The 23,560-nt window shown below is 42.8% G+C and overlaps 3 protein-coding genes across 8 annotated transcripts; 2 read left to right on the forward strand and 1 right to left on the reverse strand.

Annotated features, from left to right (window-relative positions):
• The first annotated feature begins 219 nt into the window (after positions 1–219).
• On the forward strand, positions 220–8,194 carry mbpa (myelin basic protein a). Of its 6 annotated transcripts, XM_070984451.1 has the most exons (8): positions 220–484; positions 2,423–2,518; positions 3,582–3,608; positions 4,885–4,905; positions 5,366–5,424; positions 6,357–6,440; positions 6,553–6,573; positions 6,999–8,194. In XM_070984451.1, exons 1-8 carry the CDS (start codon positions 365–367, stop codon positions 7,153–7,155), a joined length of 585 nt encoding a protein of 194 aa, XP_070840552.1. In that variant the 5' UTR covers positions 220–364; the 3' UTR covers positions 7,156–8,194. The 6 variants fall into 6 exon arrangements, with proteins under 6 accessions (XP_070840552.1, XP_070840555.1, XP_070840553.1 ...); XM_070984454.1 differs by lacking the exon at positions 5,366–5,424; XM_070984452.1 differs by lacking the exons at positions 5,366–5,424; positions 6,553–6,573.
• A 2,824-nt stretch (positions 8,195–11,018) lies between these two features.
• Positions 11,019–16,435, reverse strand: zbtb22a (zinc finger and BTB domain containing 22a). Its single transcript, XM_070984167.1, has 4 exons — positions 15,736–16,435; positions 14,215–14,433; positions 13,295–14,063; positions 11,019–12,476 (listed from the first exon to the last, which is right to left on the reverse strand). Exons 2-4 carry the CDS (start codon positions 14,419–14,421, stop codon positions 11,365–11,367), a joined length of 2,088 nt encoding a protein of 695 aa, XP_070840268.1. The 5' UTR covers positions 14,422–14,433; positions 15,736–16,435; the 3' UTR covers positions 11,019–11,364.
• scn1bb (sodium channel, voltage-gated, type I, beta b) lies at positions 15,994–23,447 on the forward strand. Its single transcript, XM_070984171.1, has 6 exons — positions 15,994–17,678; positions 17,763–17,929; positions 18,821–19,058; positions 19,725–19,866; positions 21,772–21,846; positions 22,931–23,447. The coding sequence occupies exons 1-5, from the start codon at positions 17,630–17,632 to the stop codon at positions 21,839–21,841; spliced, it is 666 nt and encodes a 221-aa protein (XP_070840272.1). The 5' UTR covers positions 15,994–17,629; the 3' UTR covers positions 21,842–21,846; positions 22,931–23,447.
• The last annotated feature ends 113 nt before the right edge of the window (positions 23,448–23,560 follow it).

Raw genomic sequence — 23,560 nt, forward strand, 5'->3', positions numbered from 1 at the left:
GTTGTCCCTGCGGCCGGGGTGAGGCAGATGGGGAGAGGAACAATGGCCGGGCCCATGCGGAGGGCGGCAGTGACTGACACAGCCACTGAAGCTCCAAAGAATGCCTGGAGCCGAGCCAGAACCACGGACCTCACTGCCGCTCCAACTGCACCGCAACCCGCCCCCCTTCCCCCCAGCTGACCCTCCTCATGTCCCATGGTGCCCTGGGACCGAGAGGATGACACCTTCAAAGACGGCCCCGAAGAGCTGCAAACCACTCTGAAGGAGCAGCAGAGCCGGGTGTTGGCGCTGTGGACGGGCTTGGAAGAGGACTACTGAGTATATAAAGAGAGGTCAACCCCACCCAACCTCAGCAACTGCTAGCATGGCTACGGCGAGCACCTCAGGGCAGAGCACCTTCGGACTCGGGAGGAAAAAGAAGAACCCAGGTCTCATGGATCAGATTAGCAAGTTCTTTGGAGGAGACAAAAAGAAAAGGAGCAAGGTGAGAATCTGCATTTCAAGTGAATCTTAAAGCTTCAACTTAATGTTAGAAAAACCTAAAATATTCTACCTGTTTTAAGTGCTTTGATTAATTTGGGAATGAAGTCTCAGTCAGTGTGGTTTAAACCAAGACTCAAGAATTTCAGTTCCTCCCTATAATCACCTGATCATCTGACATATCAATAATAATGATTGTTGTTGCTGGTGTCCTGTGAAAACCACATATCTGCAAAAAAAAAAAAAATTCGCAGAGGGGTTACCAGAATGAGACCGATGCTGCTTCAGCTGTAACAAGCTGAAGGTCACTTGACTTTTCTGCCTGTTATATAAATTTTGACTTTTCAGGACCAGTGTAAACACAATCTGCTGTTCAGTTCGAGTAAACACCATTAAGGAATCCACTTATTCCACTTATTGGAAAATTAGAGTAACATCCTGCAGGAGTGGTGATTAGTTTTACATTTTTCAGTTTGGGGTTTTGCTCCTTGCTGAAAGGCTTTCTGACAGTACCAGTCTAAAGGAGCCGAGAGCACCAACAGCTCATTTCCCCAAAAAAGACTCTCCTTCATTGAAGTTCGGATCAAAGATTTTCTCATTTCGGCTGTTTTTTAATACTGAGGCAAAGATCCCTCCTGAGCAGCCGGATGCTGCCTGATTTTAATGTTACCAAAGAGGAAAATTCACCCTCATAACGTTTTTCTGGATGAAGATTCATTCAGTTTTGCCAGACTTTATCTTTGATATAGATTAATGTGAAAACAATTCTTTAAAATTCTGAACATTTAATTATTTGGACCAAAATGTTGTTTGGATACTGAATTTTAAGGGAACACTTTAGTGTTGCTGCACTAATATACTGGAACATGTAGTAAATTATAGTAAATTTACTATAATATAATTATTGTATGACTATTAACCTGGAAAATTAATTGAGATTTTACATTTTACAGCATGTCCATTAACAGAAATAATGTTTGGAAGGAAAGCCTGAGCTATATTTACAATACATGCACGACTCCCATGGTGCAGGTAAATTCAGCTTGTAATGCAAGCCTGGTCCTGAGCTGCAGATAGAAAGTCTCAGACAAAACCTCTTTCAAGCTCAAGATTCAACACTGTGTGATGGGAGGGGCCCTCAGGGGTCAGAGCGGCTCTCATACAGACCCCCTTTCATCTTTTCTGAGTAGGTGCAGCGCAGAGATGTCAGATTTTGTGTATTCATGAATTTGTAGAAAGATGAGTTTGAAGAAGAGTTTTCCCTCGTCTATTGAAGGCTTTCTGTCCTGCACATGTAGTGAAGTGCAAAAAGTGATCCACAAAGACAGACATCTGTGTACATCAAAGGTGTCTTCTCAGGGTTATTTTACTTCACATACTCTGATGATAAATAGACATCAGTGTGGTTTTGGACATTTCGTGCCTGTGACTGCAGGATGATTGGGTCGTCAGCAGTGCAGGCAGATGTAATGACATGTGTGAGGCTGCTCTAAAGGCTGCGTTAACTGCACTTTTCACCAAATGAGACTTCTGACCGACCAGTTTCACATTGGATGACAGTGTATCAGCCAGCTCCACCTGATAAATCTCTTAAATGTGGTATCACGCTGTCGTCGACTTCAGCACGCTTCACTCTCTTAACTCCTTAGTTTCCTGCTTGCCCATAATTGATTTAATTTGCAGACGTAATTTGGTTTCTTTCTCACATTGTGAGACGTGATCCCCAGTGGGGCCTTGAAACTATTATAATCATTATTGTATTAGGAGGTATGGTGCAGCTGAGACCAACTTTCAGGAAATAAGTGATGGGTATTCAAGCTCATGCAAAGCTACTCCATCATGAGTATATACTGCTTAAAACAGTTTTCAGTGCTGCTGAGTTACATGTTGCTTAAAGGTCTGAAAGCCTGATGTAAGCCGTTGTTTCTGCTGATCCTCGCAGGGCTCATTCCGGGGTCACCTGGCCACCTCACCTCAGCAATCCTCCACTCGCCGCCGGACCAATGAAAATGCTGTGGTGCATTTCTTCAGGAGCCTTGTAAGTGTCTTGGAATAGACTGCAGCAGGGATGACGTGTTTTTATAGGCCAGCCCAGAAGTTAGCATCGCCCTGGTTCCCTCAACAAATATCCAATGGGATTCTTCCATTGAATTTTGGATTATTGTAGAAAAGAAGCTCTGGTGCAAATGAATGAACACCACTTTTATGATTTTTGAAGCGTAAATGCTATTGCCAGAAGTGAAAAGCTAACGTTAGACTAAAAATGAACTACACCAACTCACCGATAGCAACCGTTAAACCTACAAGTTGAAAATTTTGAGTTAGAATAGTTTGCTAAATCGAGAGTATAAACGCAAGAAGGCTATAAAGGCAGAATAGCGAGTAGATGAGCTTCCCTGTTCAGGCCGCATATTAGCGACATCCTTTTTTTAAAGCACATTAAAGCGTCAATGCCAGTGGGGTATTTACTGACATATTTTATGTTGTAGGACAAAATGTGTTAATCACAAACCTTATTTCAGGTATGTAGCCCAAAATCTTTTCAAAAAACATGTTTATTTTGAAACAAGGGAACCAGAGGTGCATCAATGCTAACTCATTTCCAGGTTTTAGGACTCATTCCTGAAGCACTCTATAATATCATAATATCATGTTTTACATACCTTTAACCATGTGCATTAAGTCACTATTTGTTGCTTCATGCTAACATCCTTGGTTTTATTCAACGGCTTCTTGAGCTCAGCAGAGATTTAAGAACATTTGACTGTCATGAGTCAGAACACACAACAAACCAGTTTCCTCTGTTTTATACTGTGTGAGTGGTGAACATTCACTGTTTTCCTTTGATTTACTTTAACTCCAACTCTTGGCATCAATAGTGTGGCAGCGTTTCAGAAACGGCAGGCTAAACTGTTTCCTCAGCTCCCTCACTGATTATAAAGCTGCGTGACTCCTTCATTTCCATATTGCTAAAAAAGGAGCTGGGGACGTTTCAATCAGCAGCTCAAGTGTTTTTTATTTCACAACAGAGTTTGTTGTTCTACTTTCCTGCCCTGCACAATCAGTCATTCTGTTGTCGTTTGTTGCTTGGTGTCTCTCAGGTTTCCTCTCCTCGTCCTAAATCCAGGGTGAGTCTCATTTTTTCACCATATCCCTTTTTGTCAATCGCTCCAGAGGTGTAGGGGCAGCGTGAAGATGCAGAGATGCTCATCACTTATTAGTCATGATTGTCTGTGCTAATGTTCTACCAACAGCTGCATTTTGAATGATGTTTTAAGCTTTTTTCACTGGACACCTTGTGGTAGGATATTTGGGTATACACTGGGTACCTTTAAGCCATCATGTGTGGGATTTTATTACGTTGTGGTAGTACCTCATAAGATGCTGTGTCAGACCCCTCCCCCTCTGGATGTCATCCAATGAAAACTGTCATATTTTTTTACAAACAAACATGTGCTATCAACGTAACTTGAAAGATGTTAGGCTCAATAAAACAAAGTTTGCCAGTCACAATGTGGTTAGGCCTAGCAAAAAGCTAACGTCGACATGCTAACATTCAAAATGACAATGCTGACATAGCGGGGTTTAGCATGTATAATGCATTTTAATGTTAGTTTTGTGTGTTAGCATGCTAACATTTGATAATAAGCACAAAAAACGGTTTCGCTAATTAGAACTAAGCACTGGTTTTAGCTAATGTTTAGCTATTAGCACTCAACACTGGTTTATCAGCAGTGCGGCATGTAAACGCCATGAGCATACATCCTGTAGAGAGTATGAACGTACCAATGTTCATGGCAATGCTTCATGTAGTCTGGTGATATTTCACTGGATAAGTGACCACTTACCCTTGTTAGCGGCGCTAGATAAAAAGGCAGGATATCTCAAAGTCACCAGGCTTCATCCTCTGGGGGCAATTAACGCCCAAATTTCACTGCAGTCCAACCAAATGTTGCTGAGATATTTCACACAGCTAGCATGGCTAAAAACTCCACACATATTGGCTTTAAAGGTCCACTGTGTAGGAATTACAGGGACCTATTAGTATCATTATGAAAAAAGGGACTAGTTCTTCAGGCTAGTTTTTTGCCTAGTTTTACCTTTTCTGTGTTAAGTGTAAGGAGGAAAGTCACTCTTACTTCATTTTCAAGGGTCGCAAAGCAGAAATGTTGGGAACCACTGGTCGACACCATAGATAAACTAGCTGGATGAAGTATTTAATTAAACCGGTGACTGTTCACCAGTGGAGAGTCCCCACCTTTTCCTCTAATTTACCACCACTTCACGGCTCATCTTGCCATCTACTGTCTTCAGCTGGGTGGTTCTCAGACGTGTTGAGGCAGATTCAGGTGCCACCACATTCTCATCTCATCATGTCACTGTCTGTTTCTTTTTCATGTCCAGTGGAGAGACGTCTTGGGTTTGGTATGTCACACAATCTTCCCTTGTCGAATCAAACAAAGGCCCAGCTGCTGACTGCAGCGCTGTGTGTGTGTGTGTGTGGGGGGGGGGGGGGTGCAATGATCCCATTTCTGTTTGTAGAGCTCCTCCGCAACTTGTCCTCTGTCTGCAGCGCACCTGTTACCTAACCTTCACGCTCGTCCCGTCTCTTTCTCACTGTGTCTTTCACTGCTTTGCTCCTTGAAGAGAAATATCTTTTATACCTCAGCATGCGGAATCAAGACACGTTCAGGAGGAGAGCTGATTCACCAGCCTTCATGTAGAGAAGCTGAAAAGCAAAGCTCACAGCAGCTCGCTCTTGAAGGATGCCACAGAAAATCACTTTCATTCACTGGTAGATCAGTCGAGAAGATTGAGATTTTCGCTTTTGACACCAGCAAGTTTTGGCTTTATTGGTAAAATTATTTTCTTTGCTTCAATCCAGAGCGGCTCACTGCTTCTGGATGACTTTGAAACAGCTCAACTATTTATGAACCACAACGGGTAAACATTTTCTCTTAGGACCTCTTGGCCTGCATCACCCTCCGCCTCCTGCTCCTCTTCTCTTTCTCACCTCTCTTTCACTGTAACACCTCCATCCCCTCTGTGCCTGGGATGACTCACCGATCCATCTGTTTCCTCTTCCCACCTTCTTTGTGTCTTCTCATCTGTCTGGTGGCTGTGGACAGCCTCATGTGTGTCATTTGATGGCGATGATGAGCCTGTGTCCTCTGCGTCGGACAGTTCACTGTGGACTTTTCCTCATTCTTGTCATCCATTTTCTTCCCCCTGAAGGTTGACTGACTCTGCTCCTGTCACTTGTCCATGTTTTCCTCCATGTCTCTGTCCATGTCATTCTCTCACAATAACAGAGACACCTGTTTCTTCCACGTCACACTGCTGCTGCTGCTGCTGCTGCTGCTGCTGCAGAGAAACCACATACCTGTAGTTTTGTTGTTTTTCAGCTTGCGACAAGGTGCATTAAAAACTCATTTGACAACATGGGCCCAAACACCAGAGGTCGATCCCAACGTAATTAAAGAGGATGGATGGTAAAGAAAGAAATATATATGTGCAAAATGTCCAAAAAGTGCAAAAGTTTAGGCACTTATAAGGAAGCATGCAGTCTTTTCTTCATCTCTGGAGGGCGTATGACTTGGGGAGATGTGTTTTTTGTCCAGCAACAGCAATAACTCTTCCCTCTATAACATATTTAAGCAATTGCTCTTATGTTTGACATTTTGTTAAAGTAATGGGAGATCTCGGATGTTCTAAGATAAAAAATCTTTATGCGTTTCATCTCGTGAAGAGAAAAAGGCCACCGTGTAAAATGAATTAAACGTCTGGTGAAAGGTTAACCCATGACAAAGCAGCAAACGTGGTTTCAGGCGCTGGTTTCAGGTCTCCATCCGTGCTTATAGAGCATTTTTTTCTAGGCCTCGTCGCCGCGTGCCGAGAGCACAAAGTCGCCGCTCAGAAGACGCAGAGACCAAAGCACACTGTCCAGACTCTTCAACCTGGTGAGCTTCCCACACGTTTGCCTCCACGTTTTACCCAAAGTTTCTTCGCTGTGTCTGTAAAACTGGGCTTCATAAACGCTGTTTCCTGTCTGTGTTTGCCCAAATGCAACAGTGATGCTCTCATCAAAGATCAGTGAGTAATAATTAAATACAGTATAATGACTCACCATTTCAGTTGTGTTACTTTTCATTCATCCTTTCATCAACACGCTTTCATGGCAGCCCGCCATCATAAAACACTAATGAGCTTAGAGCAACATTTCATTTTTACAGTGACACCACATGTAAACCCAAATATGACATCTCTCACACACATGTTCATTGATTATTTTCCTGCAAAGGTCACCTACCTCTACCTGTTTTGAGGCTTTATTTTCAGTGGATAATCCCTTTGAATCCCAGTAAACGTGAAGCATTTGACAATCAAATCTTCCCTGAACTTTCAGCACAGTTTCAACTGAAAACTCCACTGCCCCAGATTGCTCTAAGACGCCATCTCTGGGGACAGGAAATAGATGTTTTTCTCAGCCATCTCATCGTCCTCTTTCCTCTCTCCAGGGAGACACCAAGTCCCGTCCACCCCCTAAACGCTGGAGCACCATCTTCTAAGCTCTCCGCCGAGGAACAAGCCACAGATCCGACGGGACAAGACGAAGGAGGAGGAACAGATCTGCAAGCGGTGGACTCACAACCTCAAGAAATGTTAACCCACTAACACGCCTCGTGTATGTTGGGACAGTGACACCACATTGACACAGTATGAAATCCACTCTCCAGGAATGTAGGTGGTCACTGTGCCGGTTTTGTTTTTAATCCTACTTCCAAGCATATCCCGAGTCAGTAGTTATTTAGCTGTTTATAAGAGGTTTGGTCATGCTTTCGGTAAAATATCTCCCTGTAAAAATCACCCACTCAAGTATCTTGGTCTGATGGTGCTAGTGTCTGCTGTCTGAGGCTCGTCCATGGCAGATGTTCGTTTTTCTATTTGTCTCCTGTCATTTTGTACATGAGTGACGCTTCATGTAGCTCGCTGCTCTCACACGAGTGAGTCCTGTTCGTGGTCGTTGTGCTTGAGTGAAACGTACGTTGCAAAGAAATGCCTTTGAAAACACAACTGGAAACCTACAGTATATGAGCAGCGTGGACTCCAATAATGCCTTTATGTAACCGTTTTGTTTCAGTGTACTTAATAAACATGTACAGCACGATGTCATTTAAGCCTATCAAAAAATAAAATGCCCTTTTCAGATGCACTGTTACATACGACTAAATAACTCGACTAAAAAATGTCCTAAAAAGAACTGGCCTGCTCTCTTTTTCATCTCATTTATTGTGAGTTATCTGCACTTTTAATTAAGTTTGGAGTTTTAATGTGTTTTGTTTAGAAGATGCCAGACAAATGTTGGTGTTATCCGATGGTCAGATAGTAAGTGGTTCAAAGGTTTATGGTGGAAGCACTGAGATGGAGTGAGGCGTTCAACACTGAAGGACAGTATGTTGATTTCAAATGTTCTGATGCATAACTTTATTTTGCTCATTTGTACACGCTCTGTTTGTATGTTCACTTTAATGGAAGAGTCAAAAGAACTGTAAAGGTGTTTTTTGTTGTTGTTGTTGTTGTTTTCTGAGGTTGCTGACATGTGGTGGTGCTACAGGAACAGGAACTGATGCTTAGAAAACTGAGTGTTTCGTTTCCTCTTAATGTAAAACTCTAACTGCAAATAAACATGTTGAGTCTTCTCTCGGTTATTAAATGTTTTAAAATCTGACAGTTCTGTCGTCTTCGTCCTTTCTACAATGCGTACACCTGGAGGAGCTCGTGTGTCTGTCTGCAGCTAATCTGACATACTGGACCGATCAGTGCACCACAGTCTGCACATTTCTGGCTGTATGCTTAATGATCCTCAGCGTTTGCAGCGACTCACAGTTGTTGAAAACCTTTATTAAATTATGAAATAGGAGAAGGTTTTCCATCATAACGCCATACCCGACATGTTACCAGCAACTAAAGTGTGATATGAGATGAATAAACCCCCGTTTTTGTCATCATGGCTGCCATCTTGACTGTAAGGAAGCCAGGAAGGGACAAGTGAGTGAGACTCCACTCTTCTTTATTTGGGAGCTAAAATAAAATGATACACGTTTACAAACCCATATTTTCAGTTAGCTATAGAGACATTTTTTTATTTTTCTTTTGGTAAATGTGCTAATTAATTTTCTTATCACCATCACGTCTGCATGTGTAGCTGGAGCCAGGGGACAGTTAAATACTGGAAACAGCTTGTCTGACTGTCCAAACAATCAGCCGAACAACGGCTCTAAAGGTCACTAATTAACACATTATGTTGTGTGAGTTGTTTATCATCAGGGGGAGGAGGAGGAGGAGGAGGAGGAGGAGGAGATGATGGCGGTGTAACAGCTAACAGCAGACACCTTCAAACCGTGTGTCTTGCAAAAGTATTTGTAAGAAGAGGTCAGAATGTTTTCCAGCCTTTTTAAATAAAGAACATAAAGAAACGTAAAATTTTAACACATCTGTGCTTTTCAGAAAGGCAGATGGGTATTAAGAGTCGGTTAGCTGGTTTATGTGGACGTCTGGGATTTACAAAGCATACATCGTCCCAGTTCATCTCGATAAACAGCTTCTTCTCTCGTCTCCCAGGCTTTCTGCAGGTAACTCGTTAACCTCGTATGTGAACAGGAAGCTCAATGATTGTGCATCGTCCGTATTCATAAAATTTATGTTTTCATGTTACTAAAATAGAACTGTGCAGCTCCCAGTGAAAAGGGAAATAGAAAACAAGATGAAACCTATTTTCTGTATCAAACAGCACATGAACAAACTCACTTTTCTTTTTCCAGACTGACAAACTGTCCAGCTCCAACAGTGAGTTTAAAAAAGAAAACAGCTCTCAGATGGGAACAGTCTCTTTGCTTTTTGGTAAATTGCATACAACATAATTCTTCGTACCGTAAACAAATCGTATCATCGTAAAAAGCAAAGAGCTCATGTTTGTTCATTCATGTCAGGCTGTTTTCCTTCCACATCAAATAATCGATTTCATAACTGGGTAAAACATATTTATTCCGTCTTTCTGTGAATGTATCACAAAAACAAACTTGACCCATAAATGGTACCCTGGTGTTTGTAACCATGACGCTGCAACGCATCTCATCATGTCAGCTGAATAACTGAAGAGGGAAGAAATACAGTGAAGTATGGACCGTGTTATCCTCCACCTCAACCCATGATCCACCACTGGAAACACTCCCACACACTCTTGAAATATCCTCTGGAGGCCAATCATCCATCTCAGACAATAATCCCAATATCAAAGTGCTCTGAAAAACATGATCTCCACTGCTCCGTGCTGCTCATTCTGTCCTACATTCATCCCAACACACTCCAAGGTGGGAAAAACAATGTTTCTCATCATTAGAAATAACGCTGAGATCGAACATTTCAAGGACAGCTGCTCCTAAAACCACAATTAGCAAAGAGCTCCGTCTCCCCTGCATGCAATGTTCCTGCGATAATTGGCTCAGTGGCGCAAAACCCACATCACACAAAGGGGAAGTGAAAGGTAATTTTTCCTTTGCCAGACACGTTTTCGCATTCACGTACAGTCCAAGCCTGTCATTGTCATTTGTCTGTGCGCTGGCTCATGACATACAGATGTCTGCTACGAGAAAATGTCTCCACAAGAGCTTTAAAACAAATCGAATCATCTGGTGTGAGACACAAACTCAACCGAAAATACTTTGGAAGAGTATTTACTCTTAGCTGTTGTGTAATTCCCTGCGCTGTGTCCTACTAAAACTGGTTATATATATGCCATATGTAACACCTTTGGCCTTTACTGTAGAGCTGCTCTTTGTCACAGCCTCATGTTTGCCATTGAAATGGAAATCTGGATCGGCTGCCCCCTGAATGCATCTGAATGCATTAACCTCCGAAGACCTGAACTCTTGCACGGCATGCATTTTTAATTTCTCTTTGCAGTTCGGGCTGATCGGAACCTGATGAGTGTAGAAACAAAGAATAATCAGTATATTATCATTTATATATATATTATAATTATTATTAGCAGTGTAATGTCCAGGTGTGCCGTATGAATGTCTAGGAGGTTAAATACCAGTCCCATTCATTAACTGGGCATCTTTCAAGGTTACAGTGTTTCACAATTGATGGAGGAAGCTGCCTTTCAACAGTCAGTGAAGACCTTTTGCATAATTTGGTCACAGGAAAGGGAGGCTGCAGAGCTGAGCAAGAGAGACCTCTGGTGCTCCACCACTGTGCTGCAAAGGAACTGCTCTAAAATGAGCCAAACACTCTTCTGGAATGAGTTTCAGCGTTAAAGAGCGCACTTCAGTGACCTAAAGTAAGCAAAAATGTTCTACAGTGAGCCCCAGGGCTCTAGAACGAGCCACGAAAAAGAAAGAATGAGTGTTCTACAATAAACATTCCAGAACCAATCAGAAAAATACCAAGTTTTTATTACCATATATGGTCAGATTTCTTTCCTTTGCACAGAATGAGCACGGAAAACATTTTTATAACTTTGTATTTATTTTCTAATGCAGATCAATGGCAAATAATTTATGTGCAAAATTAACTTCATTCGGGCTCAAGGAATACATTCACAACACTGCTGGTTACAGATGGACAGTTAACGGCATCACTAAACAGGAACTGAGCCGACATGGCACTGCACAAATCAAGAGGGACCGCTTGAATAAAGCGTGTGATTGTTCTGTTTTCAACACTCATGACATGAAAAGATCAAATGAAAGCGGCTGCTCCAAGAAGCCTTCAGTGATTTCAGTCTGTGGACTTTTAAAGTCAACATGTAGTTCCCCGTCCTTCTCGTATGCATCTATGGACACGCAGTTTAAGCGCTGCAGACCGGTTTCACATTAATGTTTAATTTCCGCTAAAGCTCTCACTTGCCTCCTCTTTAAAATCATTACTGCCGGTGTTCAAATTTTGTGACTGAGTTCTTAACTGATCCACAATCCCAGACACGCTGCCCAACAGGCCGCCCATGCCGCCCTCCATCTCCCCGTGAAAATCCACCTCCTCCACTTTCACTTGTCCTCCCGTCCCGAGAAAAGCCTCCCCGTCTTCAAATCCGTAGCTGTAGCTGTCATCCACACCCGGTGTGCTTGTGTTGTTGCTGTTGGCGGACGAGCTGGAGGCCAGTCTCTCGCATCGGGCCTGATGCCTGAGGAAGCTGTCCCTCCAAATGACCTTCTTCCCACACAGGCCACACTCATAGGGCCGCAGCCCTCCGTGAGTCTTGAGGTGCTTGGTTAGATGGTGCTTCATCTTGAAGGACTTTGTGCAAACAGGACAGCCGAAGGGCCGTAGATTCAGGTGCTGCATCTTCACGTGCCGGTCGCGCATACTCTTCAGGGTGTAGGCTTTGCCGCAGTGGCAGAAGTGGACTTTGCCTGTGTAGGGGGCGCCGGCGAGGGACACCGAGGATGACGAAGATGGGGTTGGGGGTGACGGGGGTGGCGGGAATGCGGCAGAGGATGGAGACAGATTGCGATTTGAGGTGGGGGTCAGTGAGCCACCCTGTCCCGCGCTGGTGGAGGGCCAGTTCACCTCCGAGCCTGCCATGGTGAAGTCAGGGGACACGGGCACTAAAGGCCTCTGTGAAACCTGTCCCGTGCCGTCTTCAATCTCATCATAAGTGTCTCTGCTGAAGGTCCCTTGTGTGAAACATTCAAAGTCCACATCCTCCTCCTCCTCGTCCTCCTCCTCGTCTTTACTGCAGCTGCCTCCCTCGCCTTCCTGCGGCCTCTGCTCTTGTTGAGACCAAGGACCCGTCTGCCACTGCAGCCGGGCTGAACCTGGGCAGGGGGGGCCCAGGACTCCATCACCTGTCTGGCAAGCATGAACGCCAGGCAGGACAGAGGAGGGGTCACTGCCTTCCAAACTTCTCTGCGCTTTTTCCTTTATCTCCCCCACACTCGCCTTCCCCGTGGCTTGTCCGGCACCTGCGCTCTCATTAGGAATCGGGTGGAAGCCTGTTGGAGAAACGTGGAATAAAATCAAATGCAGATAGCGACAGTATTTTAATTCAGACCATGTACAGAACAGGAAGCCATGCAAGACGCAGCACATCGGCCTGTGAGTAGCAAAACTAAGAGGGGCAGACTGCAGAGGCAGTCTGGGCAGATTCAAAATCATGTTTAAAAATAATTCATTTTGGCAAACGTTTTGCATGTGAAAAAGTCAACAGTTAACATTTTAGAGCTGTTTGAGAAAACATGTTTTCATTTCTAATGTCGTGGTACTGAACTCCATGATGCTTAAAACTTGAACAAATGAACAAAAGCCTCGGTGCAGAGATAAAATACGAGTCAATGCCAACTTGTGTCTGCTTCAACTGTTGCCTGGGTAACACACTCGCTGCCTTTCTTCACTAAACACACCACCTTCAGCTGAAGGCCCCGTGCAAAGGACCCACAAAAGAAGTGGCCTGAGTCGTCTTGTCGGCACCACATACAAGATGTTCTGGTTGTTGTAGGATTTTCCACTTTAGAGAAATAAGGACACCTATGGGTTTTTCTTCTCTCACAATAAGGCACCATTTAAAATTAACTGCATATTTCTAAAACATAAGAGACCTTTTTTTTTTTCTTTGAAGAAAATGGACCTCCAGTGGAAAAACTCCTCTTTAAGTAAAAAACAATATTCAAGCAAGTCAGAGGAAAAAGTATCATTCAACTACCATTGTTTTTTTTTTTTACATACGGCTATGAGTATGTCTGGTTAAGCTAAATATATTTTTTGTTAGACTCAGTATTTGTGTTTAAAGTGAAATGAGGCTGTTGTATCTTACCACAGTGTCCCATTTGTGCAAAGCCTTCCTTATTCCCCGCCGCCTCTTCTCCGACCCCCTCGTCCGCCTCAATCTCTCTTTTGTCATTCTTCCTCTTTTCGCGTGTCTCGTCACTGTCGCCGCTCTCTCTGTTCTTATCAAGCCTATCAGCACTCGCCGGTGCTCCCCGCTGCTGAAATCTGACTTTCTGCTTTAATGCTTCACCACCAGAGAACCCCCCATGGTGCCGGGTATTGTGACCAGGTCCATCATGACCAAAGTGGCTTGTTTTGCCGTGGTTTGATACCCATGCCTCCTCGCAGCTGGTGTAATCACCATCCACGTAGCCAGGGAGGGTGTCCAGTTGAGAATCGGCTAATTGTTGGGCTGATGAAGGCCGTGGACGCCCCCATCTAGGAAACTGCTGCGGGCGTCTCCATGTCGCTAATGGAGGCAAGGCATCAGGCTTCCTCTCCTTCCTTCTTCCCTCCCTTTCCAGATATAAGCATTCGGTGCTGCTCGGGGACTGCTGGCGAGATGCCGTGCCGGGGTGAGCTACAGCAGCCTCTCCAGGGGTGACCTCTACAGAGGGCCGGGGCCTCTTCAGGATCTCAGTGCATTTGTCCACGATGTGCCACATCTGGAGGAAACTGGCCACGGTGACGTAGTTCACAATGTCATCGTGCACAATGCTCAGCTGGCCTGTGTAGGCAGAGCTCAGGACGCTCTCAAAGGCCACTGGGTCCATAACCGAGGGGAGGGAAACAGTCGTGACGTTCTTCAGCAACACCTGTTAACAGATCAGAACAAAGACATACTGAGCTTTTCTACATCTGGATAGAAACATGGGATGAGTGAAGTGGCCACCAAACAACAAACACCTTATTATAAAAGAACGGCTGTACACGCAGTAAACTGCACGCTGACGTAGCCCAGCCTACCTGGTCATGAAAGTACGGCGAGGATGCGGCGAGCACACAGCGGTGGGCCCTGAACACTTGACCTTGCACCTGGATGGAGAGGTCGCACAGCCTGCCTTCTTCCCGCTGGCGGTTCAGATTGTCCAAAACAGCAGCACGAGCACCAGGGAAACACACCTGGACAGTCAGACCAGCTGGAGCGGCAGAAACACTGCAGGTCGGATCCATCGTCACACAAAACTGCAGAGAAGATGAAAACATTATGAAGTGTATACAACGCTTCTGTTCTTCTACTTCCTTTCCTTGCATGGTAAATATCCTAATATCTATATAAGATCTTAATTTCAGGAAGTACAGTATGTCCTGATGAGTATTATGTACAGTTTCTTTTCTACTGACATTTACAACACAAGTGAGGCTGAAGACAACACTACAACACAAAAGGCAAATAATGACGGTGACATTGACATTTCAATAAGAATAAACTTTTCTTTGTTTTCATATTGAAACATTGCTCGTGAGGAGAAATCTATTGTAAATTCAGAAAGTTTCTACATTTACATGCATGGATATATTTTCCAATGAGAGTACGTTAGTTACAGCAGAGCGTAAATACTCAAGTAATCGAACAGTTGATCAACAGAACATCTGTCTGAAATAATTTGGGTGATTGATTGATCATATTTTTCATGCACAAAAATGTCATTTCAGCCTTGCAAAGGTGAAGACTTCCTGCTTTTGTTTGTGTTGTATGATAATAAATTTCATGAATGAATGAATCTTGTTTTTATAGATAAACCGATCAACTTCAGTAGAGAATATAATAGTAATTAGGCTTGCCGTAGAAAAGGTCAGGTGTCCAGCTAACGATTATTTTCTAAATTGATTAATCGTTGGGTCTTAATCATCTATCAATTCAGTTGTTTCCCGATTTTTTTCCCCGATTAACGCCACCTACAATACGTAGTTCCCTGTCAAATAACGTAAACAAAGGAGCAAACCCTCACATCTGTCAAGCTTGGACAAGCTGTTTGGAAAGTCTGAACTCCACAAATCGATGACTTTTCAATCGCAGCTCAACTTTCAATTACTTGCTGGTCTTTTTTTGTCAATTGACTATATATAATCAGTCGATCGATGTATCGTTTCCACTCAAGCGTCAGATTAAAGAAAAGTAGATTGACTGTCGATACAGATATTAAATGATACCCTGTCTGGGCATCCAACACTGAAATGATTTGACATGAATGGCGCTTCCACCTGATGCTCACTATCACTGTTAGCTAGCTAACGTTAGCTTTCTATGGTACGAAGCACTGCCTTAGGTTACATGGCTCGTCACTAGACGTGTCATTAAAGACATCATCATGAACATGAAGTCTAGATACGGAACCAGAAAACACCTTTTCGTGTTTTTGGTTCACTGCTAGACAGCATTCGTTCATGTATGCCCATTCCTGCGTTAGCGTGTAGCTAACCAGGGCTCACTACTTGCTTGCTAGCTAGCTAGCTACTTAGCTAACGTTAGCTTAATTACGTTACCTTTGATATGTCGGTATGTCGAGCTTTTTACTTTTACGGGGAACGTCGCTAGCTATTTGCAGCACATTATTATCGTGAATTCCAGATACGAAGCACCATCGCTTGTTTGTGTGAAAAAGAAAAAAAGAAGCCAGCTAGTACATGCTAACAGCAGCTTGCCCGTAGGCGTAGCTGATGCTAGCTGCTTGACAAATCAGCATCAGTATCCTCACACACAACGTGAGTGGGTGTTTGGTGTGAAATTTGCTTCCAGTTATTACGAAATGCCATCACACTGGCCTCATTAACCGACTGCTTTAGCCGCAGTAACCTCAAATTGTAATTATATAAACTGAATCCACAACTACATAAGCCGTTATTAGGAAATTATTGGCTATTCCTGCGTAACAGGGTGAACTTGTGTTGACAGAAAGATGCCATCATTGTATCACCCCGCCCCGCTGGGGTTCAGTTAAAGGGCTAGTCCATCCGAAAATCAGTGCTTCGTGCTGTCAGGACTGTGAAAGCCCTTTCTTTCTCGTTAAATGTGCTGCAAACGCTACGCGAGGCCCCCGCAGCAGCTTCCAGACAAAGCCAAGCCGATGTCGGTTTAAAAACCAGCGGGGCAGACGCTTAACTAGTCGTCGCACACAGCATCTGCACAGTCATACGCGCACCGCCGTTTTACCGCAGTGCATCCGCAGCGTCCTCTGGTCGGAGCGACAAGGCTGCCGCTGTGGCGTAGGAGAAAACATCGTGAGCTGGAGCCGGACGTGTTTATTGTTTTTGGGGTCTTTTTTTATTTTTTTCTCTCGGGCTTTTATGTAGCCGCGTGCGCTCGCGCAGTTTCTTCTGCAATGCCAGCACGACCGAAGCATCTCTTCCACGAGCGCGGGGTCATTAGATAGGTGAAATTACAAGTCTTTCCACATTCAGCTGTCATCGCAGGAGAGGACAGAGATTTTTTTTTCCTCCGGAGAGACGCCTCAGCTCGAGGAGGGGAGGCCTGTAATTCAGGACAGTAGGCTCTGATTTCAGTGATCCGATTATGGACAACTATCTCTAGACCATCATATTGGTCTGCATTAAATATTGGTAGCGTGTAGCCTGTAAGAGGTAGCCATTTGATTATCATAGAGCATGCAAATTAATTATATATGCACTGGCGTGTAAGTGTATTGTAGACGTTCAGTCAGTAGCTGGCATGTTGCACATTATATAAACACACATTTATTACAAGTTTGCGTACCTGTGCTGTCTGTATTTGCCAACATAAAGGAGCAGAGCATGTGGCCCCAGGCAGGTCTAATGATTGCTCTGTGCATCTCACATTAAGACCTCAGGGAAAAGACAATCAAATCTCAGGGTGTTGATCTGGGGAACACTGTGAGTCACCGGATATCTGGATTGCTTCATATGCTACTTGATAATTAAGAGCAGAACGCCCACCACTTGAATGCATTAGTTGAATAGAGATATAATTGAGGGCCCCAAAAGCAGCAATAATTTGTGGCAATAAATTCTGTAACCAACAGGAAACTGTTGCTGGCTTGAGCCAAAGAACAGCGGTTCCACAGGACTGTTAGGACATCCGAAACAAATTTAGGTGTATAAGGAAGGTGTCTTGAGAGACATTTTGCACTTTACAATGCATGTTTAGCTGGTAGCTTCCTCATACATATATGATATTTGCCTGCACTTTACTGACACACAGCTTTTAAACGTTACACATAAGCTCGGCCTTCTTTAACTATAAAGAAAACCTTTGCAAATATCTGTTCAGTTATTCCAAACTTGGAGGTGCTCAGTGTTTGAGTGACACCTTTTGGAGGTCCACACTCAGAGTGTCGGTGTCAGAGTTCGCTCTTCTTCAGGCCCCTCTTGAAACAAAACTGCTCCTCTAACATCTGGTGACATGGCAGCGGTGCACCTACTGCTCCTTTCTCTTCTCTGCACCCTGTTTGGTGAGTTGAGCTCATTGTCTGTGGCCTACATCATCGTTGCTACCTCATCTTAAACCACAGTAATGCTTGTCTGTCTTCTAACAGTGTACCGGTGTCACGGGGCCTGTGCAGAGGTGGACTCTGACACAGAGGCGGTGGCTGGCAAGGGCTTCAAACTGGGCTGCATCTCCTGCAAGAGAAGGAGTGAGGTGGATGGTTCTGCCACCGTCGAATGGTACTTCAGGCCCAAGGGGGAGGCTGATTTTGTTCATGTGAGTACAAATCTGCTTTGCTGAAGAATTTTTAGTCTGATGCCAGCACAAAATGCATCTGACGCAGCACACCGGCGAGCACGCATCCTCAAAAAATCCAACTTGTCTTGGGCTATCTTCCTCAAGGCACAAGCTATTTATATATGCGTATGTAGTGCACACTCGAGCTCTCTTTTGTCCTCTTTCCCTCCCTCCCTCACATACGTACGCCCTCGATTACATGACAGCGCCCCGTGCTGAGGTAGTCATGAGGTCCATATGGAATCGATTGTGATATTTTACACCACAGAGATCATTAAAGCTGCAAAGATGGCACATGACTGTATTGACTTTGTGCTGGATCCCCTGTTTGCCACTGAGGTGCGTGCTGTGGTGATGCAGCTGCATATATGGTTCAGTATAACATTATCCAAATGCAATACAGTGTAATATTAACCGTCGCTTCAAAACAGTAGCCTTTATGATGGAAAAATGATAAAGAGACAAGTTTGAGGATTGAGTCATCTGGACTTTTGTGATGAATATTAGGTGATTTTTTTTCTTAATGTTGCTTTTTGTGGCAATAAAAACAGATTATCTCTTTTTTTTTTAAATTGTATCTGTCCATATTGTGTTCATTCCCCTGTTTACTGAGTATTGTACATGAAGAGAATGACAGTAAATACTACTCAGACCTTTATATGCATGCTTTGGGAACCCAGTGGATCTCAGTCCTCATCGCTTGTCACACCAGAGGGAAAATTCATATTTTACAGCAGTACAAGAAAGGCTAAGGAGGAAGGAAACCATTTTAAATAATAAACACAACAAAAGAAGACGGTACAGAAATTCAGAAACTATGTACATTACTTTGTGCAAATCACTTTAACTTCGATGTCTCTGTGGCACCAGATCTACACCTACAACGAGGACGGCCCCACCATCGAACACGACAACTTTATGGACCGTGTGGACTGGAACGGAAGTAAGAGGAGCAACGACATCCAAGACGGGTCCATATACCTGCTCAACGTCACCTTCAACGACACGGGCACCTACCGCTGCTTCTTCAACCGCATCCTCTTCTACGCTAACTATGAGTACAACACCGTCGTCAGCAAGGTGGTCCACCTCTCCGTGGTGGCTAAAGGTACGTCAACTGCATTTGTATTTAAATGTTCAAAGTACATTCATGCAGAGTGAAATAATGTTTGAAAACTGCCTCCTGAGTTTGAGCAATCAAATTTCAGTCCATCTAAAATGCATCTTGTGTGCACTTACACTTTTTTGATATGCACCCAAAACCTATAAATTGACTAAATGGGTTCTTGGTGCAAGAGGTTGAGCATTTCCAGACCATAATGATGGATTGGAAGTCAGACTTGTGGCCAATAAGGTCGTTCTGCCTAAAGATGGAGGCTTTAAAGAAATGGGTCTCACTCCCCTCTCTGCACCGTGAGCTGGTGCAGGAAGCATTCTTCACTGTGGATGGTCACCTTGCTCATTCAGCTGCATGTTTTTTTTATCTCTTTGAAAGCATGCTGTGCCCAGAACAGTCAGCATATGCTATAAAATAGATGGTATAGCACTGGAACAGAGCGAGCAATTAAAAGCAGGTCTTTCTTGTCCTCAGGTAGCTTTTTGGTATCATTTTTTTCATCAACATTCACAATGACTCACTCTCACTCCCTGAAATAGATGCTTTCATTTGTTTGTAGATTTCCCAATAATGGCTAAATTCCAGATAGTTTCTAGCTAGTCTTGTTGCCCCTTTGGTGTTTGGCTGGTGCTTTATTTACCGACTTCCTGTGTGCAGCCACCCGAGGAACAGCTTCCATCGTGTCCGAGGTCATGATGTACGTGTCCATCATCGGCCTTCAGGTCTGGCTCCTCATCGAGATGATATACTGCTACAGGAAAATAGCAGCAGCCGGGGAAGAAGCATTACGGGAAGCGGCGTAAGTATTTTACCTGCATACGTCTGTATGCACATTCATGTCATGGCTCTCATGACATGTGAAAACCTTGTAACTCCTCTTTAACTGAATGATTACAATACATTTGCTTATTTTTATAGATGAGAAGATTAGACTACTGCAAGCCTTTCAATGGCAAAACTTAGTGGTTAAACTAAGTCGTCATCAGACACTTTGGAGATACAAGGTTTTTATTCACTAACATTAAAACCTTATACAAGTACGTGTGTTGTAGAGCCCAAACAAAGTGCTGGATGTTTTGAGAAAAATACCTAAATGTGTATTTGAGAGTCTTTAAAAAATCCAGTAAAGATATATCGACCATTATGAATTTTAACATAAACATATAACATAAGAAACCATTAAATTTGATTATTAAAAAACTGAATGACTAAAGCACTAAACAGGTCAGTTTACGGTTGAAAAAACCTGTCAGTGACAAACGTTGTAATGGAAGCAGTGTTTCTAAATTACCTCAAACAAATCTTTGGTGCTTAACTGCAATTTGTTGATTTGTTGTCCACCAAATATGCCAATACAGATATATCTTTCCTGCTCTTGGGCTTGCAAAGCTTCAAACAACACACACATGGGTTAAGGCCCGGTCACACAAGCATTTGAAACAGCAATTCAATTCATTCCACTGTGATTTATTTATCTTAGCTGTTTACCAACAGAAAGCTGCCTTGACAATTATGACCTGTGAGTCCAACACGAGAGCAGCTGTTGTAGCTTATTAGCTCAGTTGCTCCACTTTTCTTTAGCCCTCTTCTGTCTGTCCTCTCCACCAAAGAGGAATGGTTTACGGGCAGTTGTGAGATGTAGGTCGATGGTAAAAATATGTCTCTTGAATAAAGTGAACTCATTGTCCCATTTGCTAGTGAGTTAACAAGTGAACTGAAAGCTAACAGACAGCTAACAGATGTTGCTTCAAGCTAACTGACAGCTAACTGATGTTTCAAATTAACTAACTGATCAGCTAACTAATGTTGTTTCAAGCTAACGAGCAGCTAACTGATGTTGTTTCAAGCTAACGAGCAACTAACTGATGTTGTGTGAAGCTAACTGGAAGCCAACTGATGTTTTTTCAAGCTAACTCACTGCTAACCGATGTTTTGTTTTGTTTTGTTTTGTTTTTTGTTTTTTTTAATCTAACTGATATTTAGCAAGCTCATTGACATGGAGCACATTTTTTCACCTCTTCAATAACTTTTCGAAATACAATCCTCAGGACAAAATGCCTGTGTTAGTAAACACAGAGAAAATAGCATTTTCTTAGCTGACTAGTCTGTTAGCAGTTAGCTCACCAGCTACGGTAGTTCATCTACTAGATGCGCATATTTTGCACAACTGAATTTTGCTGACACTCACAAAAAGTGTGAGGGCCTTTACTCTAAGAACTAACTGCCATGCTTGACAATGTGCTCAAAATAAGGCATTTGATGTGGAAAGCTTTAAAGAGTGTGTATCCATGAATACTGCCAGACTTTATTCATGTTCTCCAACTGAAGTCTAATTTAAGCCTTTAATATCATTTTGTTTCGTCCTCACTTCGGTTCTTTTTGCTTGTCTTCTTGCCTACTTATTTTTAAGAATATCAATGTGTCCATGGTGTCTGTGTGTTTTCACCTGTGTCTCTTTGTCTGACATCTCACGCGCCCTGCGTCTGTCTGTCATGTTTGTCGTCTTGTCCGTCCTGTCCCATCATCCTCCCTAGTAAAAACCAAAACCTCCCTCCTGTAAGTCAAAAGAACACAAAAAAACAAAGACCTGTCATTTAACCTGAGCTGTGGTGTTTTGTTTTTGCATTTTTCACCCATTTCATTGAGCTAAAGTAAGGTTTCACAGTCTGATAACCACTGTTTGTTTTTTATCCTTTCCCTCTAGAAATGCTGAATATTTAGCGATAGCCTCAGAAAGTAAAGACAACTGTGCAGGAGTCCAGGTCGGAGAATAGCACAGGTATGTTATGATATGTCGATATGAACATGAACATAAGTAGCATCAATCCACCATGAGATATCCACCATTTAATGGAGAGTCACAGCCTTGTATGACATTTGTGTTACAGTATCGATACAGTAGCACCATTGCTGGCATTGAATACTCACTCACTCATCACACTCTACCTATTCTGGCACTTTTTTTCCCTTCTTGCTGAGTTCCGTAAGATAAATGTAATTTTAACACTGGTTTGAGTACAGATTAAACAAAAGAGATATTATGTGTTAATGAGTAAGCTTCATGGATGATTATAGGCAGATTTCAGTGTGGACAGAGCCAAGCTAGCTGTTCACTCTGTTTCCAGTCTTGTTGCTAAGCTAAGCTAACTGTCTGCTGCCTCCAGCTTTATATTTAAAGTACAGAGATGAGAGTGCTATCGATCGAAATCCCAGCAAGAGAGTGAATAAGTGAACTCATAAAACGTTTAAGTATTCCTCCAACCACTCTGTCCTCCCATTTTTGGCAGGTGAATATATTCTAAGAGGCTTCCAGGTGAAATTAAAAGTTAAATGAGGTTAAATGTATTCAGGCAAAGATCTTGTGTGGCTGCTGACAGCGTTTATCATGCGACAAATTTGGTGTCTTTTGTTATATAAAAAAAGGATTTTTGAAGTATATTTCTAAAAAAAGCAAGTATCAAAAAATTTATTCAGCACATTTACTGATATTTCTGACATTAATTTCCATTTTTTGCTAAAAGTAATGTCTAATACAGCCATTGGGCAATGCATTGTACCTTCACGATGGTTTAAATGCTCAGCTTTTTGGTTCTAATATTTTGTCCACCCAATTTATACTACAAACACCTGTCAGAATAACATATTACAGGTGAACAGCACCACAAACAACATCCAAAATGATTAGAAAGTTGAATCATCACCATGTAATTAGCTTTAGCATTAGCTTTAATTAACTGTACCTGAAAACAAGGAACTTAGCGTATATTTTGGAGGCACTACTGTTTATTGCTGGACTGGATTTACTCTAAAAACTGGTTTTAAGTGCCATTAAATCCATTAATACCTCTCGTCTTCATCCTCAGGCTTCTTCCGTGGACTGAAGACATCCGTCAACCCTTTGACCTGCATGTAGACAACTTGAGGGAAAAACTCCTCTTCATCTCAAGTCTCGATTTTACCTTTTCCTCGACAAAGATCACAAATGGAAATGACATACAGAGAGCATGGTACCAGCACTGTATATAGTATTCTGCCCGCAAAAGCATGTCCCTGCACTTACATGAGAAACCATTATGCATTAATGAGCCACATTGTCAGAAGCATATACTGTACATACAGTATTTCTTTAAGTATATGTAGTCACACATTTATATAGAATGTAAGTGGTACTATGGCGGTCTGTTGGACTCTGTGAAGCTGGTTGTAAAAGAAAGCTTTTTACTAAATCATTACCACCTAATGTATAAATAATGAAACACACAACACGTACGGTAGTTATTTCTAAAATAGAATGTGATGGACTATGATAAACTGTCTTTGCAGCTGCTAGTTGTCCATTCAATGAAATCATAAGATGTACTAATAAAAACTGATAAAGTACGTGTGACGGAGAAGTCTTCTGTTGACGCACCTCACCCTGAAAATTTTGCTGATTCGTCTCATAAATATTTTAGAGCCTTTCAATGGACGGCTGGTGTTACAGGAATAATAAC

The sequence above is a fragment of the Chaetodon trifascialis genome, chromosome 17, assembly GCF_039877785.1.
Source record: "Chaetodon trifascialis isolate fChaTrf1 chromosome 17, fChaTrf1.hap1, whole genome shotgun sequence".
Taxonomy (NCBI): Eukaryota; Metazoa; Chordata; class Actinopteri; order Chaetodontiformes; family Chaetodontidae; genus Chaetodon; species Chaetodon trifascialis.

What these genes read in the sequence shown, in the direction of transcription:
- scn1bb (XM_070984171.1), top strand. Translation starts at nt 17,630, where the DNA reads ATGGCAGCGGTGCACCTACTGCTCCTTTCTCTTCTCTGCACCCTGTTT. An exon ending in GGGAGGCTGATTTTGTTCAT is followed by an intron (nt 17,930 to 18,820) that starts GTGAGTACAAAT and finishes CTGTGGCACCAG; the next exon opens with ATCTACACCTACAACGAGGA. An exon ending in CCTCTCCGTGGTGGCTAAAG is followed by an intron (nt 19,059 to 19,724) that starts GTACGTCAACTG and finishes TCCTGTGTGCAG; the next exon opens with CCACCCGAGGAACAGCTTCC.
- zbtb22a (XM_070984167.1), bottom strand. Translation starts at nt 14,421, where the DNA reads ATGGATCCGACCTGCAGTGTTTCTGCCGCTCCAGCTGGTCTGACTGTC. An exon ending in CGCCGTACTTTCATGACCAG is followed by an intron (nt 14,064 to 14,214) that starts GTAGGCTGGGCT and finishes ATCTGTTAACAG; the next exon opens with GTGTTGCTGAAGAACGTCAC. An exon ending in TGCACAAATGGGACACTGTG is followed by an intron (nt 12,477 to 13,294) that starts GTAAGATACAAC and finishes TTTCTCCAACAG; the next exon opens with GCTTCCACCCGATTCCTAAT.
- mbpa (XM_070984451.1), top strand. Translation starts at nt 365, where the DNA reads ATGGCTACGGCGAGCACCTCAGGGCAGAGCACCTTCGGACTCGGGAGG. An exon ending in ACAAAAAGAAAAGGAGCAAG is followed by an intron (nt 485 to 2,422) that starts GTGAGAATCTGC and finishes TGATCCTCGCAG; the next exon opens with GGCTCATTCCGGGGTCACCT. An exon ending in CTCCTCGTCCTAAATCCAGG is followed by an intron (nt 3,609 to 4,884) that starts GTGAGTCTCATT and finishes TTTCATGTCCAG; the next exon opens with TGGAGAGACGTCTTGGGTTT.